Here is a 16217-nt window from a genome sequence, read left to right as displayed (position 1 = left end):
CTTATCCATTTCCTTCCAGGCAAGCACCTCTTTGATGATCCCATCTCAAAAGGACAGTAAAAAATTCCTGGATGAGGACCTGGACTAGGGTCACTTTCTTGTCAAGAACTCCAGCCCTGAGCACCCAGGAGTTCCCACCTAAATTCATTAGTTCTAGCAACAACTAGCAACAAGCAACAACTGGCTAAGATACCAGCAGTAAGTAGTGGCAGAAACATTTATCTCTCTCATGAAGAAAGATTCTCGGGCCATGTACTACCCAGCATCCAAGTCTGTTCTCTGGGCAAACCAGTCTCTGAGATAAGAATCCTGCACTCTCTCCCTCTCTCTCCTCACCACTCCCCACCCTTCACTCTCTAACAGAAAAACAGGAGACATCTGCACCTGCAGCCAGGCTGAGGCTCCATCTGCCCACATTTGAAGCCGAGGGTGGAAGCACTGGTTTCTTGACTTCTTGCCGAGGCCCCAGCCTGAAGGATGTTGGGCGGAGCCAGGCTAGCTACTGAGCAGGCTGGCTGGCTGCCTGCTACAGGCTGCTCAGTGCTTCTGCAAGAGAAGGACAGAGACTGACATGGAGCGGGGGAAGTATCTGTCTGGCCTCATCCTGGCTATCTCTCTTCTTCAAGGTAAGGGCCTGCTTAGGGGATCTGGCAGCCTGGAAAAAGATTCAAGGGAATAGGGCACCATCAGGAGACAAGATTATTGGGATCTCTGACCTTGAGCCTACCTCAACTGTCACCTTAGAATTCAGAGAAGGCAGGGCAAAAATGAAGCCTCTTACTATTCTAGGTTAGAGAGAAGTTCCCCATAAGAGGCATGGAGTCCATGTCTCCTGAGAAATCAAGTCAGAGAATTTAGCTGGCTAGATAAAGAACCCGGATGTCACCATCTTAGGTTGAATGTAGCCCAAAAGGGCACATGACAGGAACCTAAAAAGGAAAGGTATGTGTTTTTTTTTTAAGTCAGAGTTGGGGTAGGAATAGAGTTACAAAGCATCCACTCAGTTGGTCAGTTCGTCAACTGGTCAACAAGTATGGTTGAGGTCCTATTATGTAATGGATGAGTTAGAACAGTTTCCTTGGGGTAAGATAAGCCAAATGGAAATGAGTAGATGGGAAGGGAAAGTGGTAAAGAGAAGCAGTGTAGCTTATTCTTTAAAAAAGTTTGGGTGAAAAGGGAGAGGAGTTTGAGTGGTAAATAGAGGGGAAAATGGAGTCTAAGAAGAAATGTTTTGAGTGTGAAAAAAATTTGAGCACATTTCTAGGCTAAAGGAGAAGATAGTGAATAGAGTGAGGTACTAAAGTTGATGATGAAAGGATGGAGTCAAGAGCAAGGTCAAGGGCACAGAGGGGAAGACATCCTTACCCTCGAGACCAGAAGAAAGGAATTGCAGATGGTTCCAGCCACAGATAGTCTTGTAAATGGAAAGGAAACTGAAGGAGAAGAGGCCATTACAGCATCTTATGTTCTCAACAAACTAAAAGGAAGACAATGCCACCTGCTGAAGCTGAGCTGGGGGATGGCTGAGTGAGGGACTTGAGGACAATGAGAGTTTAGAATTATTTCTGAGGAGAGTAGAGGAAGATAACACATATTGAGGGGCAATGCATAAAGCCTGTGAGAGGCAGCTATTCTGTATAACAGAAAGAGGATAGGGCTGAGCAGTAGAACCCTGAGTTCAACCACCAATGAGCTGTGTGACCTTGGACAATGCCTGCTCCTTCTGAGCTCAGTTCTCTCAGCTGTCAACCTAGGAAACTTAGCTACATGAGTTCTCAAGTCCCAAAAGGAAGCAGGACTCAGATAAAGAAAATTAAAAGATATTAGCAATCAGTTGGACCCTCTTTCCTATGGGACCTGAGTTAAAATGAGGGGTTTCTTTGTCCCCCTAATGGTGAGCAGGCGGTCAGGGAGACAAGCTAGTGAGAAATTTGCTTACCTGTTTGCCTTGCCTTTTTAAAAAATTCACTCATTTATTCATTTGTACATTTAGTCAACAAATAAAAAGCTCTTATTATGTTCCAGGTGCTGTGCTAGGTACTATTCATGCACAGTTCAGCTTTATGTGAAATTCTAAGACAGTTGACTAATTCCAACTATTTCCATCATACTTTGATTTATGCCCCATTTTTTCCACCTCTCCATACTACTGCTCTTGTCCTTTTCCAAGTCTGCATCTTTGCTTAGCTATTCTTTCTCCCCAGAATGCCTTTCTCTGTCTGGTGAATTCCTACTCATTCTTCAAAGCTCAGCCAACAGGCACCTTCTCTGCTAGGCTTTCCCTGTCACCCAACCTTGGGCAAAATCAATAGCTTTATCCCCTTTCACATGTATTCATATAAGCACTAAATGTTAATTTATGTTTTATTACATTATATATGTGCTTATTTTTTCCACTTCATTGTAATCTCTTTGGAAGTAGCAACTAGCTCTTCATATCACCACCCTTTTCTTTCACATGCTTACTCATGTCAGGAACATAATAGTGCTCAGTAAATGTTTGAATTAAATCCAATGGAATTGAACTTCAATGCTAGTTCTCTATAATACTTCTACCATAGAACTCTACTACTCTAGGTTTTGAGACAGATTTGAGATCTATTGAATAGCTAATTCCCATGGGACATTCAAGTTTTCTAAAAGAAATGGATCATCAAAAATGAAGATTTTAGAAGTAACTCAGCTCTAAAAGGCTTTAACTAATGCACACTTATTTCTTGCCAGGGCTTCAGCTGTTAAAGGAGCAGGCAATACCCTTACATATACTGCCATATTATTTGATGCTAAGAGTTAGCATTGGACCACATAGGTTAAGGGCATAGTCACCAACAAGATTGCCCTCATTCAAAATACCAGGCACAAGTTCAGGGGTCTCCAGAACACCCATATTTCTTTTTTATTTTTATTCTTTTTTTTTTTTTTTCATTTTTCTGAAGCTAGAAACGGGGAGGCAGTCAGACTCCTGCATGCGCCCGACTGGGATCCACCTGGCATGCCCACCAGGGGGCGATGCTCTGCCCCTCTGGGGCGTCGCTCTGTTGCATCCAGAGCCATTCCAGCACCTGAGGCTGAGGCCACAGAGCCATCCTCAGCGCCCAGGCCATCTTTGCTCCAGTGGAGCTTCGGCTGTGGGAGGGGGAAGAGAAGCTCCATTGACAGACAGAGAGTAAGGAGAGGGGGAGGGGTGGAGAAGCAGATGGGCGCTTCCCGTGTGCCCTGGCCAGGAATCGAACCCGGGACTCCTGCACGCCAGGCCGATGCACTACTGCTGAACCAATCGGCCAGGGCTCTTTTTTATTTTTAAAGTGAGAGTAGGACAGATAGTGAAACAGACTCCCACATGAGCCCTAACTGGGATCCACCAGGCAACCCCATCTGGGGCCAATGCTCAAATCTATCAAGCTAGCCTCAGTGCCCGGAGCCAACACTCGGACCAACTGAGCTATCTTCAATGCCTGGGGCCAATACTCGAACCAATTGAGCCACTGGCTGCAAGAGGAGATGAGAGAGAAAAGGGGGAGAGGTGGGGAAGAGAAGCAGATGATCACTTCTCATGTGTGTGCCCTGACCAGGGGTCAAACTTGGGACATCTGTACACCAGGCCTACGCTCTATCCACTGACCCAACTAGACAGGGCTATACCTACATTTCTAACAAACTGAGTATAAATCTGGAGGGTTCCCATGACCCCCTCCGTATGTTATTTTGCTAGAACAACTCACAGAACTCAGGAAAGCACTATACGTATTATTAGAGTTTTATTATAAAAAATATAATTAAATCAGAACTAGCTAAATGAAGAGATAGATACATAGAATGGGGTCTGGGAGGTTTCTGAAAACAGAACTTTGTGCCTCTCCCCATGGAATCAGAATACATCACCTTCCTGGCACATTGATTTGTTCAACAACCAAGAAACTCCACTGAGTTTTTATTGGGGTTTCATTACATAGGCATGATAAATTGAAACACTGACCATGTGACTAAACTCAGTCTCTAGAGCCCCTCCCCTGCCAGTGCTCAAAGTCCCAATTCTTTAATCCATGGTTGATCTTGACCGGCCCCATCCTGAATCATCTCATTAGTATAAACTCACATATGATCCAAGGGCTCACCAAGAATAATAAAGGCACTCCTAAAATTCCAAGGGTTTAGAAACTCCCTCACAGAAGTTTTTGACAGAGACCAGACAAATTCTTTATTATACAACACCCTGAATTCAATTTAGTGATTTGGCTTAATAATCCAGGAACGTAAATACAGATAACATTACTCCTTTATTAGGGATTAGGATCTCTCTCATCTTGACCTCAAATGACCATGTAAATCAGGGGTCCCCAAACTACGGCCCACAAGCCACATGCAGCCCCCTGAGGCCATTTATCCACTCCTGCGGCACTTCCGGAAGGGGCACCTCTTTCATTGGTGGTCAGTGAGAGGAGCACAGGATGCGGATCCTGTGCTCCTGCAGTTTTGTATGTGGCGGCGCCACAAAGCGCAGCGTCACTCATGTACAGTACTACTTACGGTGACGCGGGACACACGCCTCATGGCTCCGGAAGTGCGTCATATCACTTGTTATGGCTAGCAGTGACAAATATGGAACCAGACATTGACCATCTCATTAGCCAAAAGCAGGCCCATAGTTCCCATTGAAATACTAGTCAGTTTGTTGATTTAAATTTACTTGTACTTTGTTTTAAATATTGTATTTGTTCCCGTTTTGTTTTTTTACTTTAAAATAAGATATGTGCAGTGTGCATAGGGATTTGTTCATAGTTTTTTTTATAGTCCGGCCCTCTGAGGGACAGTGAACTGGCCCCCTGTGTAAAAAGTTTGGGGACCCCTGATGTAAATAATACCTCAGGGCATCTGAATAACTACGTGTCCAGCTAATCCTCTGTCTCTCATCTGTCTCTACAGGTACAATTGCCCAGTTGAAACAAGGTAGGGAAATGACTTCTTTATATGCTCAAACTCTGAGGAATTCATGAAAATATGGCTTCCTACAACAGTAGTTCTGAGATGAACTCCACTGTCAACCAAATCAGTGGCCAGTCATAATCAATAATTAATTGTCTGATTTTTGGAGGAGAAACAAGACCCTAGCATCTAGGCACTACTCAAAATGTTACCCATGAACCAACAGCATTGACATCACCTGGGAACATGTTAAAAATGCATAATCTCAGACCCTCCCCAGAATTACTAAATTACAACCTGAAATTTTAGATCCCCATGTGATTTATATATACACTAATGTTTGAGAAGCACTGCTGTAATGGTCTTTGTCTGATACCCTGGGGTAGAGAGAATTTCAGAGACTAGATCTTTAACAAACCATGGCTTTTCCCCTTTCAGCAAAACGTTTGGTAGAAGTGAATGACAATCAAGAAGATGGTTCAGTGCTTCTGATTTGCAACATAGAAGACAAAAATATCAAATGGTTTAAAGATGGACAGGAAATGATTATAAATAAAACCTCATGGAATCTAGGAAGTAGTTTGAAGGACCCTCGAGGGACATATTGGTGTCAAGGACCAAAGAATAATTCAAATCGCCTCCAGGTGTATTATAGAAGTATGTTATCCCCTTTGGTTTGTTTATTGTGGAATTAAGCTATACTTGCTGTTGGTGATTTCCTGTCCAGAATGAGTGTAAACATATATGCTAAACAGTGATGAAATAGATGCTAAACAGCCAGTTCTCTTAATCGCAGCTTGTTTATTTTTGAATATAACAAGACAATTCCCCCAGCTTCTTGGTAAAGCACAGCCAGTCCTGAAAGCCTGGTTTCCTTTGGCTTGGCCTCCTGGATTGGAGCAGTCAGCAGTTTACATAAACTGAGTTAGAGTGGGTAGGGACGATAAGAAATTATCGAGGTGAGCAGCAGTGAGATGTAGAAGGCATGGTGAAGGAGATCTGGTTGTCCTTCTATTTCACATAGTTCTTGGTAATAATACTACATGGACTTCCCCAAGACTCCTAGAGAAGAGAGGAACATCAAGAAACATTGCAGCCTGACCAGGCAGTGGCGCAGTGGATAGAGCGTCCGACTGGGATGCGGATGACCCAGGTTCGAGACCCCGAGGTCGCCAGCTTGAGCGCGGGATCATCTGGTTTGAGCAAAAAAAAAAAGCTCACCAGCTTGGACCCAAGGTTGCTGGCTCGAGCAAGGGGTTACTCGGTCTGCTGAAGGCCCATAGTCAAGGCACATATGAGAAAGCAATCAATGAACAACTAAGGTGTCGCAATGCACTATGAAAAACTAATGATTGATGCTTCTCATCTCTCCATTCCTGTCTGTCTGTCCCTGTCTATCTGACTCTCTCTCTGTAAAAAAAAAAAATAAAGAAAGAAACATTGCATTCTAAGTCCAAGGATCTTCCCAGGCAGTTCCCTTACCATACAACTCACGGAGAATGCTTTCTGTTGCCCTAACTAAACAAAGGCATTATTGATGTTAGTCAGGAGAAAAGGATCCAGAAAAACATCTCTCATACCCTGAAGTAGGCTTGTCCTTCCCTTTCATCACAGTGTGTCAAAACTGCATTGAGTTGAATGCATCCACTGTGTCTGGCTTCATCTTCGCCGAAATCATCAGCATTTTCTTCCTTGCCGTTGGGGTGTATTTCATTGCTGGACAGGATGGAGTTCGCCAATCAAGAGGTAAAAGAATGTTCTTAGATGAGATGTGAGACCACCCAGGACCCTCAGCTTTCTTCTTCTCAAAACAGTCCCAAGAGACTGAGCTGGCACATGTTGTTAATGTGCACGAATGGGTGAGGCTCTCTCTGTAATCAAGAGAAAAGGGCACTTAGTGTTTTCACAGCATATTTACCTGTCTCAAGATCCAACTCCCTCTCATTTGTCTTCTGTGGTTTTTTAAACTCTTTATTGAAGTAAAGCCTACATACATAAACATGTATGAATCACAAGCATACAGCTCAAAATAAAAGAATGTAACGAAGCAAGCACTCCTGTTAATCCAGCACCCAGTTTAAGAAAGAATGTTAACAACAGTTTATAAGCCCCCTTGTGGTCACTTTCAGACTCTACCTATCCCCAAAAGTGAGTTCTATGCTGACGTCTAACACTGATTAGATTTGCCTGTTTTTTGTTCCTTATATAAATGGACTCAGAGGGTAAGTATTCTTGTGTGTGGCTTCTTTTACTCAACAATATGCTTGTGATATCTATCCATATTCTTGTATGTAGGTGTATTTCACTAATTCATATTGCTATCTAGTACCCCGTTCTGTGAATATAACCCAATTTATTATTCATTCTGCCTTGTGTTACATGTGTATTGTTTATCTTTTGTGCAGCTTCAGACAAGCAGACTCTGTTGTCCAATGACCAGCTCTACCAGGTAAGGGAAAGAGGAATGACAGACATTGCTACAACAGGTGGTGGCTTAAAATTTTGGAGTGGCGGTGTGGGGCAAGTTAACTGAAAGATACTCTATAGATAAGAAACTGCTTAGGACATACCAGATAATGGCATAGTTATCCTTTAGGGTAGAATGGATGAAATAAGAAAGGGTTGAGAGAGACTGAGGTAAGGATCTAGTGAGAAAAAATGAAAGAACACACCGCGTGGGAGAGTATATAAAGAGCCTCCATCATCTTGTCCTCTTTCTGCACCTAGGATCACAGCACCCCCTTCAAAACCACTGCATATAAAAAGTACTCCATAAATATGCATCAAATTAATTCATAAAGGATGGGTGGAAATGAGCTTATGACTGTGCTGTCCTTTTTTAGCCCCTCAAGGATCGGGAAGATGACCAATACAGCCACCTTCAAGGCAACCAGCTGAGAAAACATTGAGCTCAGGACTTAGAGCAGGTGTGTCCTTCTACACCATTTCTAAGACAATGCCTTTACATTCCCTGCCTCCCAAGTGCTGCCAAGTCTATCTCTTTTCCCCACTTATAAAGATCAAGTGGGGGTCGGGGTGGAAGGTGATTGTGGAGGTGGAGGCCCATTTCTAAAAACATCAGGGCCAGTGCTAATTTTCTTGGCCTAAGAATATATGAAAGTTGTGTGTGTCTTTAAATCCTCTCAAAACAGTAATGCTGAATATTAATCTTAATTCAGTACAATGGTTTCTTAACATCCATACTATTAACATTTTGGTTTAGATAATTCTTTGTGGTAGGGGTACTGTTCTGTGCATTATAGGGTCTTTAGCAGCCTCCCTAGCCTCTAGTCACCAAATATCAGCCCCATTTATTTATTTTATCTTATTTTGTTAGCAAGAGGGACAGAGAGAGAGAGAGAAGGGATAGAGATGAGAAGCATCAACTCATAGCTGCATCACTTTAGTTGTTCACTGATTGCTTTCTCACATGTGCCCAAAGGGTTCCAGCTGAGCCAGTGACCACTTGCTCAAACCAGCAACCTTGGGCTTCAAACCAGTGACCACAAGATTATGTTGATTACCCCACACTCAAGCTGGTGACCCCTCACTCAAGCTGGTGAGCCTGTGCTCAAGCCAGATGAGCCCGCGCTCAAGCCAGTGACCTCAGGGTTTCTAATCTGACACTTCAGCGTACCAGGCTGACACTCTAATCCACTGTGCAACCAGTATAGTAAGGCAGCAGTACACCCATTTTGACAACCAAAAATTTTCAAGATATTGCAAGTGTCCCCTCAAGGGCAACCACTGATCTATATTAATTTTTCTTCTTAAAAAATTTTATTGATCGCCTGACCTGTGGTGGCGCAGTGGGATAAAGCATCAACCTGGAACACTGAGGTTGCCGGTTCAAAACCTTGGGCTTGCCTGGTCAAGGCACATATGGGAGTTGATGCTTCCTGCTCCTCCCCTTCTCTCTCTCTCTCTCTCTCTCTCTCTCTTTCTCTCTCCTTCTCTCTCTCTCTCCTGCCTCTCTAAAAATCAATAAATAAAATATTTTAAAAAATTTTTATTGATTGATTCTAGAGAGAGGATAGAGAAAGAGAGAGAAAGGGGGAAGGGTAATGGGAAGCATCAACTCATAGTAATTGCATCTCGAACATGCCTTGACTGGGCAAGACCAGGGTTTCAAACTGGCAGCCTCAGTATTCCAGGTAAATGCTTTGTCCACTGAGTCACCAAAGATCAGACTATATTAATTTTTGAATCAACCAATCAATCGATCAGAAGTTCTGATTTAATCAATTAGAAATTTCAATCAGGAAAGCAGGGCTCAAGTACTATTTGCTTTCTGGAACCAACTGTAATTCTTTTTTAAATCCAGGTATTCTCCTTCCTAGCTAGTTCTCAGAAACAAAGCAATACATTTCGGAGTGCTCCTAACAGAGAATTTCAGCTCTAAATCTAGACTCGAGTTCCCAGAATTGACGAATGGAGAGAAAGGCCATCAGAGCAAATTTGGGATTCTGTCAAAATTTAAATAAAAGTAAAGTAAAAACATGTATGGTGGTTCAAGACTACCACGTATTGGGAAGTAATTTCTCCATAAGAGAAATAAAAAGGTCAATCACCCTCTCAATTTGGATATAATTTTTTGTTTCCATTTTTATTTACTTTTTGTATAGGTCATGATTCACATGGGTCAAATATGCAGTGAAATGTCTCCCTCCACCTCCATCTGCAGCCACCCAGTTGCCCTCTCCAGAGGCAAACACTATACTAGTTTTTTATATATCTTTAAAAGATATAAAATGTACAATCGTCCCTCACCATATCACGGTTCACTTTTCATGGCCTCACTGTATTGCAGATTTTTAAATAGTATATATCCAATTTTATATCGTGGATTTTTTGCTATATCGCAGGATTTTGCAGTATATAAACATTTTATATATTTATTATTTTAATTATTTTTGTGGTAAAATAAGGATTTTGTAGCCTAAAAAATTGCAAACAATATAAATATATATATTGAAAAATTGAAAACAATTAAAATATATATAAATAATAAAATAAATATAAGGTCGCTACTTTGCAGATTTTCACCTATCATGGGAGGGGGGTTCTGGAACCTAACCTCCGCGGTAGATGAGGGACCACTGTATTATATATCACAGGTATTCTAGGCATACATAAGCAAAATTTTAAGTACGCATTTTCTCCCTTCTCCTTTTTTCACACATTTAATATCATACTATACATCTTGCACTTTTCACCTAAGAAAACCTGAAAATTATTTTATACCGGCATATAAAGAATCTTCTTTTTCTTAATGCTGCCACATTGTACAGACACACTATCATTTACTTAATCAGTCCTCTATTGATGGACATTTAAGTCAGTTCCAATGCTGCAATGACTAACATTGTATAAATGTCATTTTAAAAAATAATTATATTAAACTATAATTTGTTATAAAATTCACTCATTTTAAGTGAGTGAACCTGTTCTTGGTAATATTTAGCAAATTTATCCAGTTGGACAATTATCACCATAATCCAGTTTTAGAATATTTCTACCAGTCTTTTAATATCCTTTGTGATGTTTGCAGTCACTCCTCGTTCCCACCCTCAGCCCCCGGCAACCACTAATCTCTTCTGTTTCTTTTAATTGGCCTTTTCTGGACATTTCGTATAAATGGAATCATACAATATGCTGCTCTGAACATTACCATGCAAGTTTTCTTTTTTTTTTTATTTATCTGGGGTTGATACCTAGAAGTGAAGTATTGCTGGGCTGTATGGTTAATTTATGATTAACTCTTTAACACACTTTTTTTTTCCCAAACTGATGGTACCATTTCACATTCCCACCAGCAATGGCTGAGGATTCCTATTTCTCCATATTCTCACCAATATTCATTACTATCTTTCTTTAATATAGCCACTCTAGTGAGTATAAAATGGTGTCTTATTATGGCTTTAATTTGCATTTCTCTATTGATTAATAATGTTAAACATCTTTTATGTGCTTATTAGCCATTTTTATATCTTTAATGAAATGTCTTTTTAAATCTTTTTTTATTTGGGTTATTTGTTTTCTTACTTCTTTTTTGTTTGTTGAATATAGGAGCTCTGATACATTTTGAATACAAGTTCTATAGCAGATATATAATTTGTAACTATATCTACCAGTCTGTGGCTTGTCTTTTCATTTCCTTTTTTTTAATTTATTGATTTTAGAGAGAAAAGGAGAGAGAAATATCCATCTGTTGTTCCACCCATCCATGCATTCGTTGGTTGAATCTTATATGTGCCCTGACTAGGGATTGAACCGGCAACCTTGGCACATCAGGACAATGCTCCACCAACTGAGCTACCTGGCCAGGGCTCTATTAACTTTCCTGAAAAGAAGGGTGTCTTTTGAAGTACCAAAGTTTTTAAGTTTGATAAAGTCCATTTTATCAAAATTTTTTATGGATTGTGCTTTTGGTGTCATATCTAAAAAATATTTGCCAAACTCAAGGTCATAAAGATTTCTCCTGCTTCTTTTTATACTTTTTAAAGTTTTATCACTTTATTTCTAGCAATAACTGTCATTTTGAACATGCTTAAGACTATATATAGCAAATACAAATAAATGTAATTGCTGGTCTATATGTAATTCCACTTGTAATTTTATTAAAATTGCCAGGTTACACTTTATAGAAGTTGGACTAATATATATTCTCAATAACAAAAAATTAGAGTACCTCTACTCCACACACATTCCAATAGTGCATTATTAAACTTTTTGAACTTTGCCAATTTGTTAAAAATGGTATCGCAGAGTAGTTTTAATTTGCATTATTCTCATTAAAATTGACCGTGAACCATTTGTTTTTCTTTCTCAGGAAATAGAGGTTCGTAGCCTTTTATCTCTTTTTGTAGACTTGCAAAAGCCTTTTTCATATTTGGGAAACTAGATTAAGTAATCTAGTTTGTGATCATAGTTGCAAGTACTTTTCCAATATTGTTATTTGTTTTTTAACTTTACTTACGTTTGGGTTATTATGAACATTTTACAAACATTTGCACATAGTAGAATTTACTAGTCTTTTATGACTTCTAGGTTGTTTCATATTTAGAAAGGTCTTTCCCTATTAAAAATTATTCTTTTAAAAAAATTCTCGACCTGTGGTGGCCCAGTGGATAAAGTGTCGACCTGGAAATGCTGAGGTCGCCGGTTTGAAACCCTGGGCTTGCCTGGTCAAGGCACATATGGGAGTTGATGCTTCCAGCTCCTCCCCCTTCTCTCTCTCTGTCTCTCCTCTCCCTCTCTCCTCTCTCTCTCTCTCCCTCTCCTCTCTAAAAAAAATTGAATAAATAAAAATTAAAAAAAAATTCTCCCAAGAATTCAGTCAAAATGTGGTGTAGGTTAACATAGTACTTGGAACCTCCAATAACTACATCAAAATTACAACTAAACTGCAGAAAAACAATCATTCAGAACCCCCTAAGTCTGAACAGAAGTCCTACAACTAAGGATTATAAAAAAGCTACATTAAGACTGGTAGGAGGGGAGAGAAGCAGAACAGGCTGGTTCTACACCCACAAGTGGCAGTTAAAAGTCAGAAGGAGCCTGACCAGGTGGTGGCACAGTGGACAGAGCATTGAACTGGGATGCAGAGGATCCAGGTTCGAAACATCGAGGTCGCCGGCTTGAGCGCAGGCTCACCAGCTTGACTGCAAGATTGCTGGTTTGAGTGTGGGATCATGGACGTGACCCCATGGTTGCTGGCTTGAGCCCAAAGGTCGCTGGCTTGAACCCAAGGTCACTGGCTAGAGCAAGGGGTCACTCACTCTGCTGTAGCCCCTGGGTCAAGGCATATATGAGAAAGCCATCAGTGAACAACTAAGGTGCTGCAACAAAGAATTGATGCTTCTCATCTCTCTCCCTTCCTGCCTGTCTGTCCTTATCTGTCTCTCTCCCTGTCACAAAAAATAATAAATCAAGAGGAATATTTCATCTGGGGAGGTACCCCTGCAGAACAAGGGGGTCTCAGCCCCACAATAGGCATCCCTTGACCCCAGCCCAGGGTTCCAGTGCTGGGAAGAAGAGTCCCCATAATTTCTGGCTGTGAAAACCATAGAGATGGTGGCTGAGTGAGATGGAGGGCCATGGAGTCCCAGGTATTCCTCTGAAAGGACCCATGCAGAGACTTATACAACTTACTTTGTGCTCCAGTGCTGGGGCAGCAGTTCAAAAGGTGCCTTGGGAATACAAGAGGAAACTGAATTGTCTGGCATTAGAACAAGAGGAGGAAAAGAAGCATTTTCCCAGGCAGAGGTGTTGGAGATGCCATTGTTCCTTGACTGAGCCCTCTCCCCACAGAGCCAGCAAGTGGGTGCTATATCTGAGTCTTCATCAACCTGGCTAACACTGTTGACCCCTGCTCTGGTGATTCCCTGACACCCCACCCCACCCAACTTTCAAACTCACCCAAGCTCTTTCCAGTGGCTTTTCCATTAAAAAAAAAAAAATAGTATCTGGGCTCAAACAAGCAGCATCTAACCTCAGTGTGCCCTGTACCTCTTGCTAAGTGGCCCCAGGTCTGACACTAGTGACAGTCAATCTTGGTTCATAGGGGGCCTCTCCTGGGCACCTTCAAGCGCAGCACAAGTAACAGCCATCAGCAGATCACTTTGTAGCTCATGCCAGGTGGCCCTTGGAAGGGCACAGGTGACTACTTCCCTGATTACTAGCTTATAGTACTTTTTTTTTTTTACAGAGGCAGAGAGAAAGTCAGAGAGAGGGACAGACAGGAGGGGAGAGAGATGAGAAGCATCAATCCTTCGTTGCAGCTCACTAGTTGTTCATTGATTGTGTTCTTATATATGTCTTGACTGGAGGGCTACAGCAGAGCAAGTGACCCCTTGCTCAAGCCAGTGATCCTAGGATCAAGCCAGCAATCTTGGGCTTCAAGCAGCAACCATGGGGTCATGTCTATGATCCCACGTTCAAGTCAGCAACCCCGTGCTCAAGCTGGTGAACCTGTGCTCAAGCAGAATGAGCTCACACTCAAGCCAGTGACCTTGAGGTTTCAAACCTGATCCTCCATATCCTAGTCCGACGCTCTATCCACTGCGCCACCGCCTGGTCAGACTTATAGTACTATTTTTTTTTTTTGTATTTTTCAGAAGTTAGAAGCAGGGAAACAGTCAGACTCCCGCATGCACCCAACTGGGATCTACCAGGCATGCCCACCAGAAGGCGATGCTCTGCCCATCTGAGCTCTTGCTCCATTGCAGCCGGAGCCATTCTAGCTCCTGAGGTGGAGGCCATGGAGCTGTCCTCAGCGCCTGGGCCAACTTTGCTCCAATGGAGCCTTGGCTGCCGGAGGGTAAGGGAGAGGCAGAGAGGAAAGAGAGGGGGTAGGGTAGAGAAGCAGATGGGCGCTTCTCTTGTGTACCCTGACGGAATTACATACTGGGCCAATGCTCTACTGCTGAGTCAACTGGCCAGGGCCTATAGTATTATTTTATTGAGAAAACTTTCTAGGAACTGGCACTGATGGGAATAACTGTGACTATTATTATGAGTATTATTATGCATAGTGGTTATAATATGAAAGGCACTGTGGTACAATTGGTCTTGGATCCATTGATCATGTTTTAAAAATTCATTAATAAGTCAGTTGTAAGAATGGCAAAATATATCTCATAACTATATTAGAAATTATATTAAGGTATAGAGTTGTTGTAAATAACCCGTTTAGCCCATGATGGTATAGGATACACATGTGCTGGCCCTGGTGCCTCTCAGGAGGTACCTCCTGAGAGGCACCAGGGCCAGCATACCCAGTAGACCGCTTCAGATCATCTTGAAGCACCAATCAACCACCTCCATGAATGACACACTCAATGGGCAAACATAGCAGATACCTGAGCCCCACTTAAGTGATTTCTGCAAAATGGGTTTGGCCCCTAGAAAGCAAACCCTCCACAGTGGTGACAACCAGTCTTCACAGCCAGCCAGTCCTCACAGCCAATCAGCCTAGGGGTAAATCCCTCCCATTAACATGCCAACAGTAATTAAGACTCAACTACAACAGGAAGGTGCACACAGCTCACACAGGGGTGCACCTGGCACACCCAACTCAAGTGACCTGGGAGGCTGCACTACTTGGCCCTATAGAACACCTACTATGTAAAGCCACTCTATCAAAACTGGAATACATAGTAGTTCTACCAAATATATAAAAACAAACACAGGGAGGCAGCCAAAATGAAGAGACAAAGAAACATGTCCCAAATGAAAGTACAGAACAAAACTCCAGAAAAATAACTAACCAAAATGGAGACAAGCAATCTACCAGATGCAGAGTTCAAAACACTGGTTATAAGGTTCCTCAATGAACTCAGGCGTAGAGTAGATAAACTTAGTGAGAACTTCAACAAAGAGACAGAAAACCTAAAAACAGAGATAGAAAAGATTTTAAATAGTCAGAAGTGAAGAATATAAGAACTGAAATGAAGACCACCTTACAGTGAATCAACAGTAGAGCAGATGCAGCAGAGAAACAAATGAGCAATTTGGAAGATAAGGAAGCAGAAAACACCCAATTATATCAGCATAAAAAAAGAAGAATCCCAGAAATGAGGATTGTGTAAGGAGTCTCTAAGACAGCAGTTCTCAACCTGTGGGTTGCGACCCCAGCGGGGTCGCCTAAAGCCATCAGAAAATACATAATGCATATCAGGTATTTACATTCGAATCATAACTGTAGCAAAATTACAGTTATGAAGTAGCCACCAAAATTATTATTTGGTTTGGGGTCACCGCAACATGAGAAACTGTATTGCGGGGTCACGGCATTAGAAAGGTTGAGAACCACTGCTCTAAGATAACTTCAGAGTAACAACATTCACACCATGGGAATACAGGAAAGGAAGAGAGAGCACAAGAAATTGAAAACCTGTTTGAAAAAATAATGACCAAAAACTTCCCTAACCTGGTAAAGGAAATAGACATACAAGCCCAGGAATTGCAGAGAGTCCCAAAGAAGATGAACCCAAAGAGGCCCACACCAAGAATAATCATAATTAAAATGCCAAAGGTTAAATTAAAAAAAAAAAGAATCTTAAAAGCAGCAAAAGAAAAGCAGTTAATCACCTACAGGGGAGCTCCCATAAGACTGTCAGCTGTTTCCTCAACAGAAACTGTGCAAGCCATAAGGGATTGGAATGAAATAGTCAAACTGATGAAAAGCAAGGACCTATATACAACATTACTCTAACCAGCAAAGCTGTCATTTAGAATTAAAGGACAAAGAGCTTCCCAGACAAGAGAATGCTAAAGGATCACCACCATAC

The 16217-nt window shown here is 41.7% G+C and overlaps 2 protein-coding genes across 3 annotated transcripts in view; one reads left to right on the top strand and one right to left on the bottom strand.

The window, feature by feature from the left end:
* CD3D (CD3 delta subunit of T-cell receptor complex) overlaps nucleotides 1–16217 on the bottom strand; it is a 31624-nt gene that overhangs the window by 10324 nt on the left and 5083 nt on the right. Inside the window, exon 1 of one of the 2 annotated variants that reach the window (XM_066372169.1) lies at nucleotides 6504–6586. The exons of the other annotated variant lie outside the window; for it this stretch is intronic. The gene's annotated coding sequence lies outside the window, so the exon portion shown is untranslated. Of the gene's footprint in view, nucleotides 1–6503; nucleotides 6587–16217 lie in introns of those variants that run through there. 2 annotated transcript variants of the gene reach the window in all.
* On the top strand, nucleotides 481–11521 carry CD3G (CD3 gamma subunit of T-cell receptor complex). The gene is made up of 7 exons (XM_066372151.1): nucleotides 481–626; nucleotides 4924–4947; nucleotides 5362–5580; nucleotides 6538–6669; nucleotides 7329–7372; nucleotides 7767–7850; nucleotides 11106–11521. Exons 1-6 carry the CDS (start codon nucleotides 572–574, stop codon nucleotides 7830–7832), a joined length of 540 nt encoding a protein of 179 aa, XP_066228248.1. The 5' UTR covers nucleotides 481–571; the 3' UTR covers nucleotides 7833–7850; nucleotides 11106–11521.

Source organism: Saccopteryx leptura, chromosome 1, assembly GCF_036850995.1.
Source record: "Saccopteryx leptura isolate mSacLep1 chromosome 1, mSacLep1_pri_phased_curated, whole genome shotgun sequence".
NCBI classification, from domain to species: domain Eukaryota; kingdom Metazoa; phylum Chordata; class Mammalia; order Chiroptera; family Emballonuridae; genus Saccopteryx; species Saccopteryx leptura.
Note: the sequence above shows the minus strand (reverse complement) of the source record. Positions and strands in the feature narration are given on the sequence as shown.

What these genes read in the sequence shown, in the direction of transcription:
- CD3G (XM_066372151.1), top strand. Translation starts at nt 572, where the DNA reads ATGGAGCGGGGGAAGTATCTGTCTGGCCTCATCCTGGCTATCTCTCTT. An exon ending in GGCTATCTCTCTTCTTCAAG is followed by an intron (nt 627 to 4,923) that starts GTAAGGGCCTGC and finishes CTGTCTCTACAG; the next exon opens with GTACAATTGCCCAGTTGAAA. An exon ending in AATTGCCCAGTTGAAACAAG is followed by an intron (nt 4,948 to 5,361) that starts GTAGGGAAATGA and finishes TTCCCCTTTCAG; the next exon opens with CAAAACGTTTGGTAGAAGTG.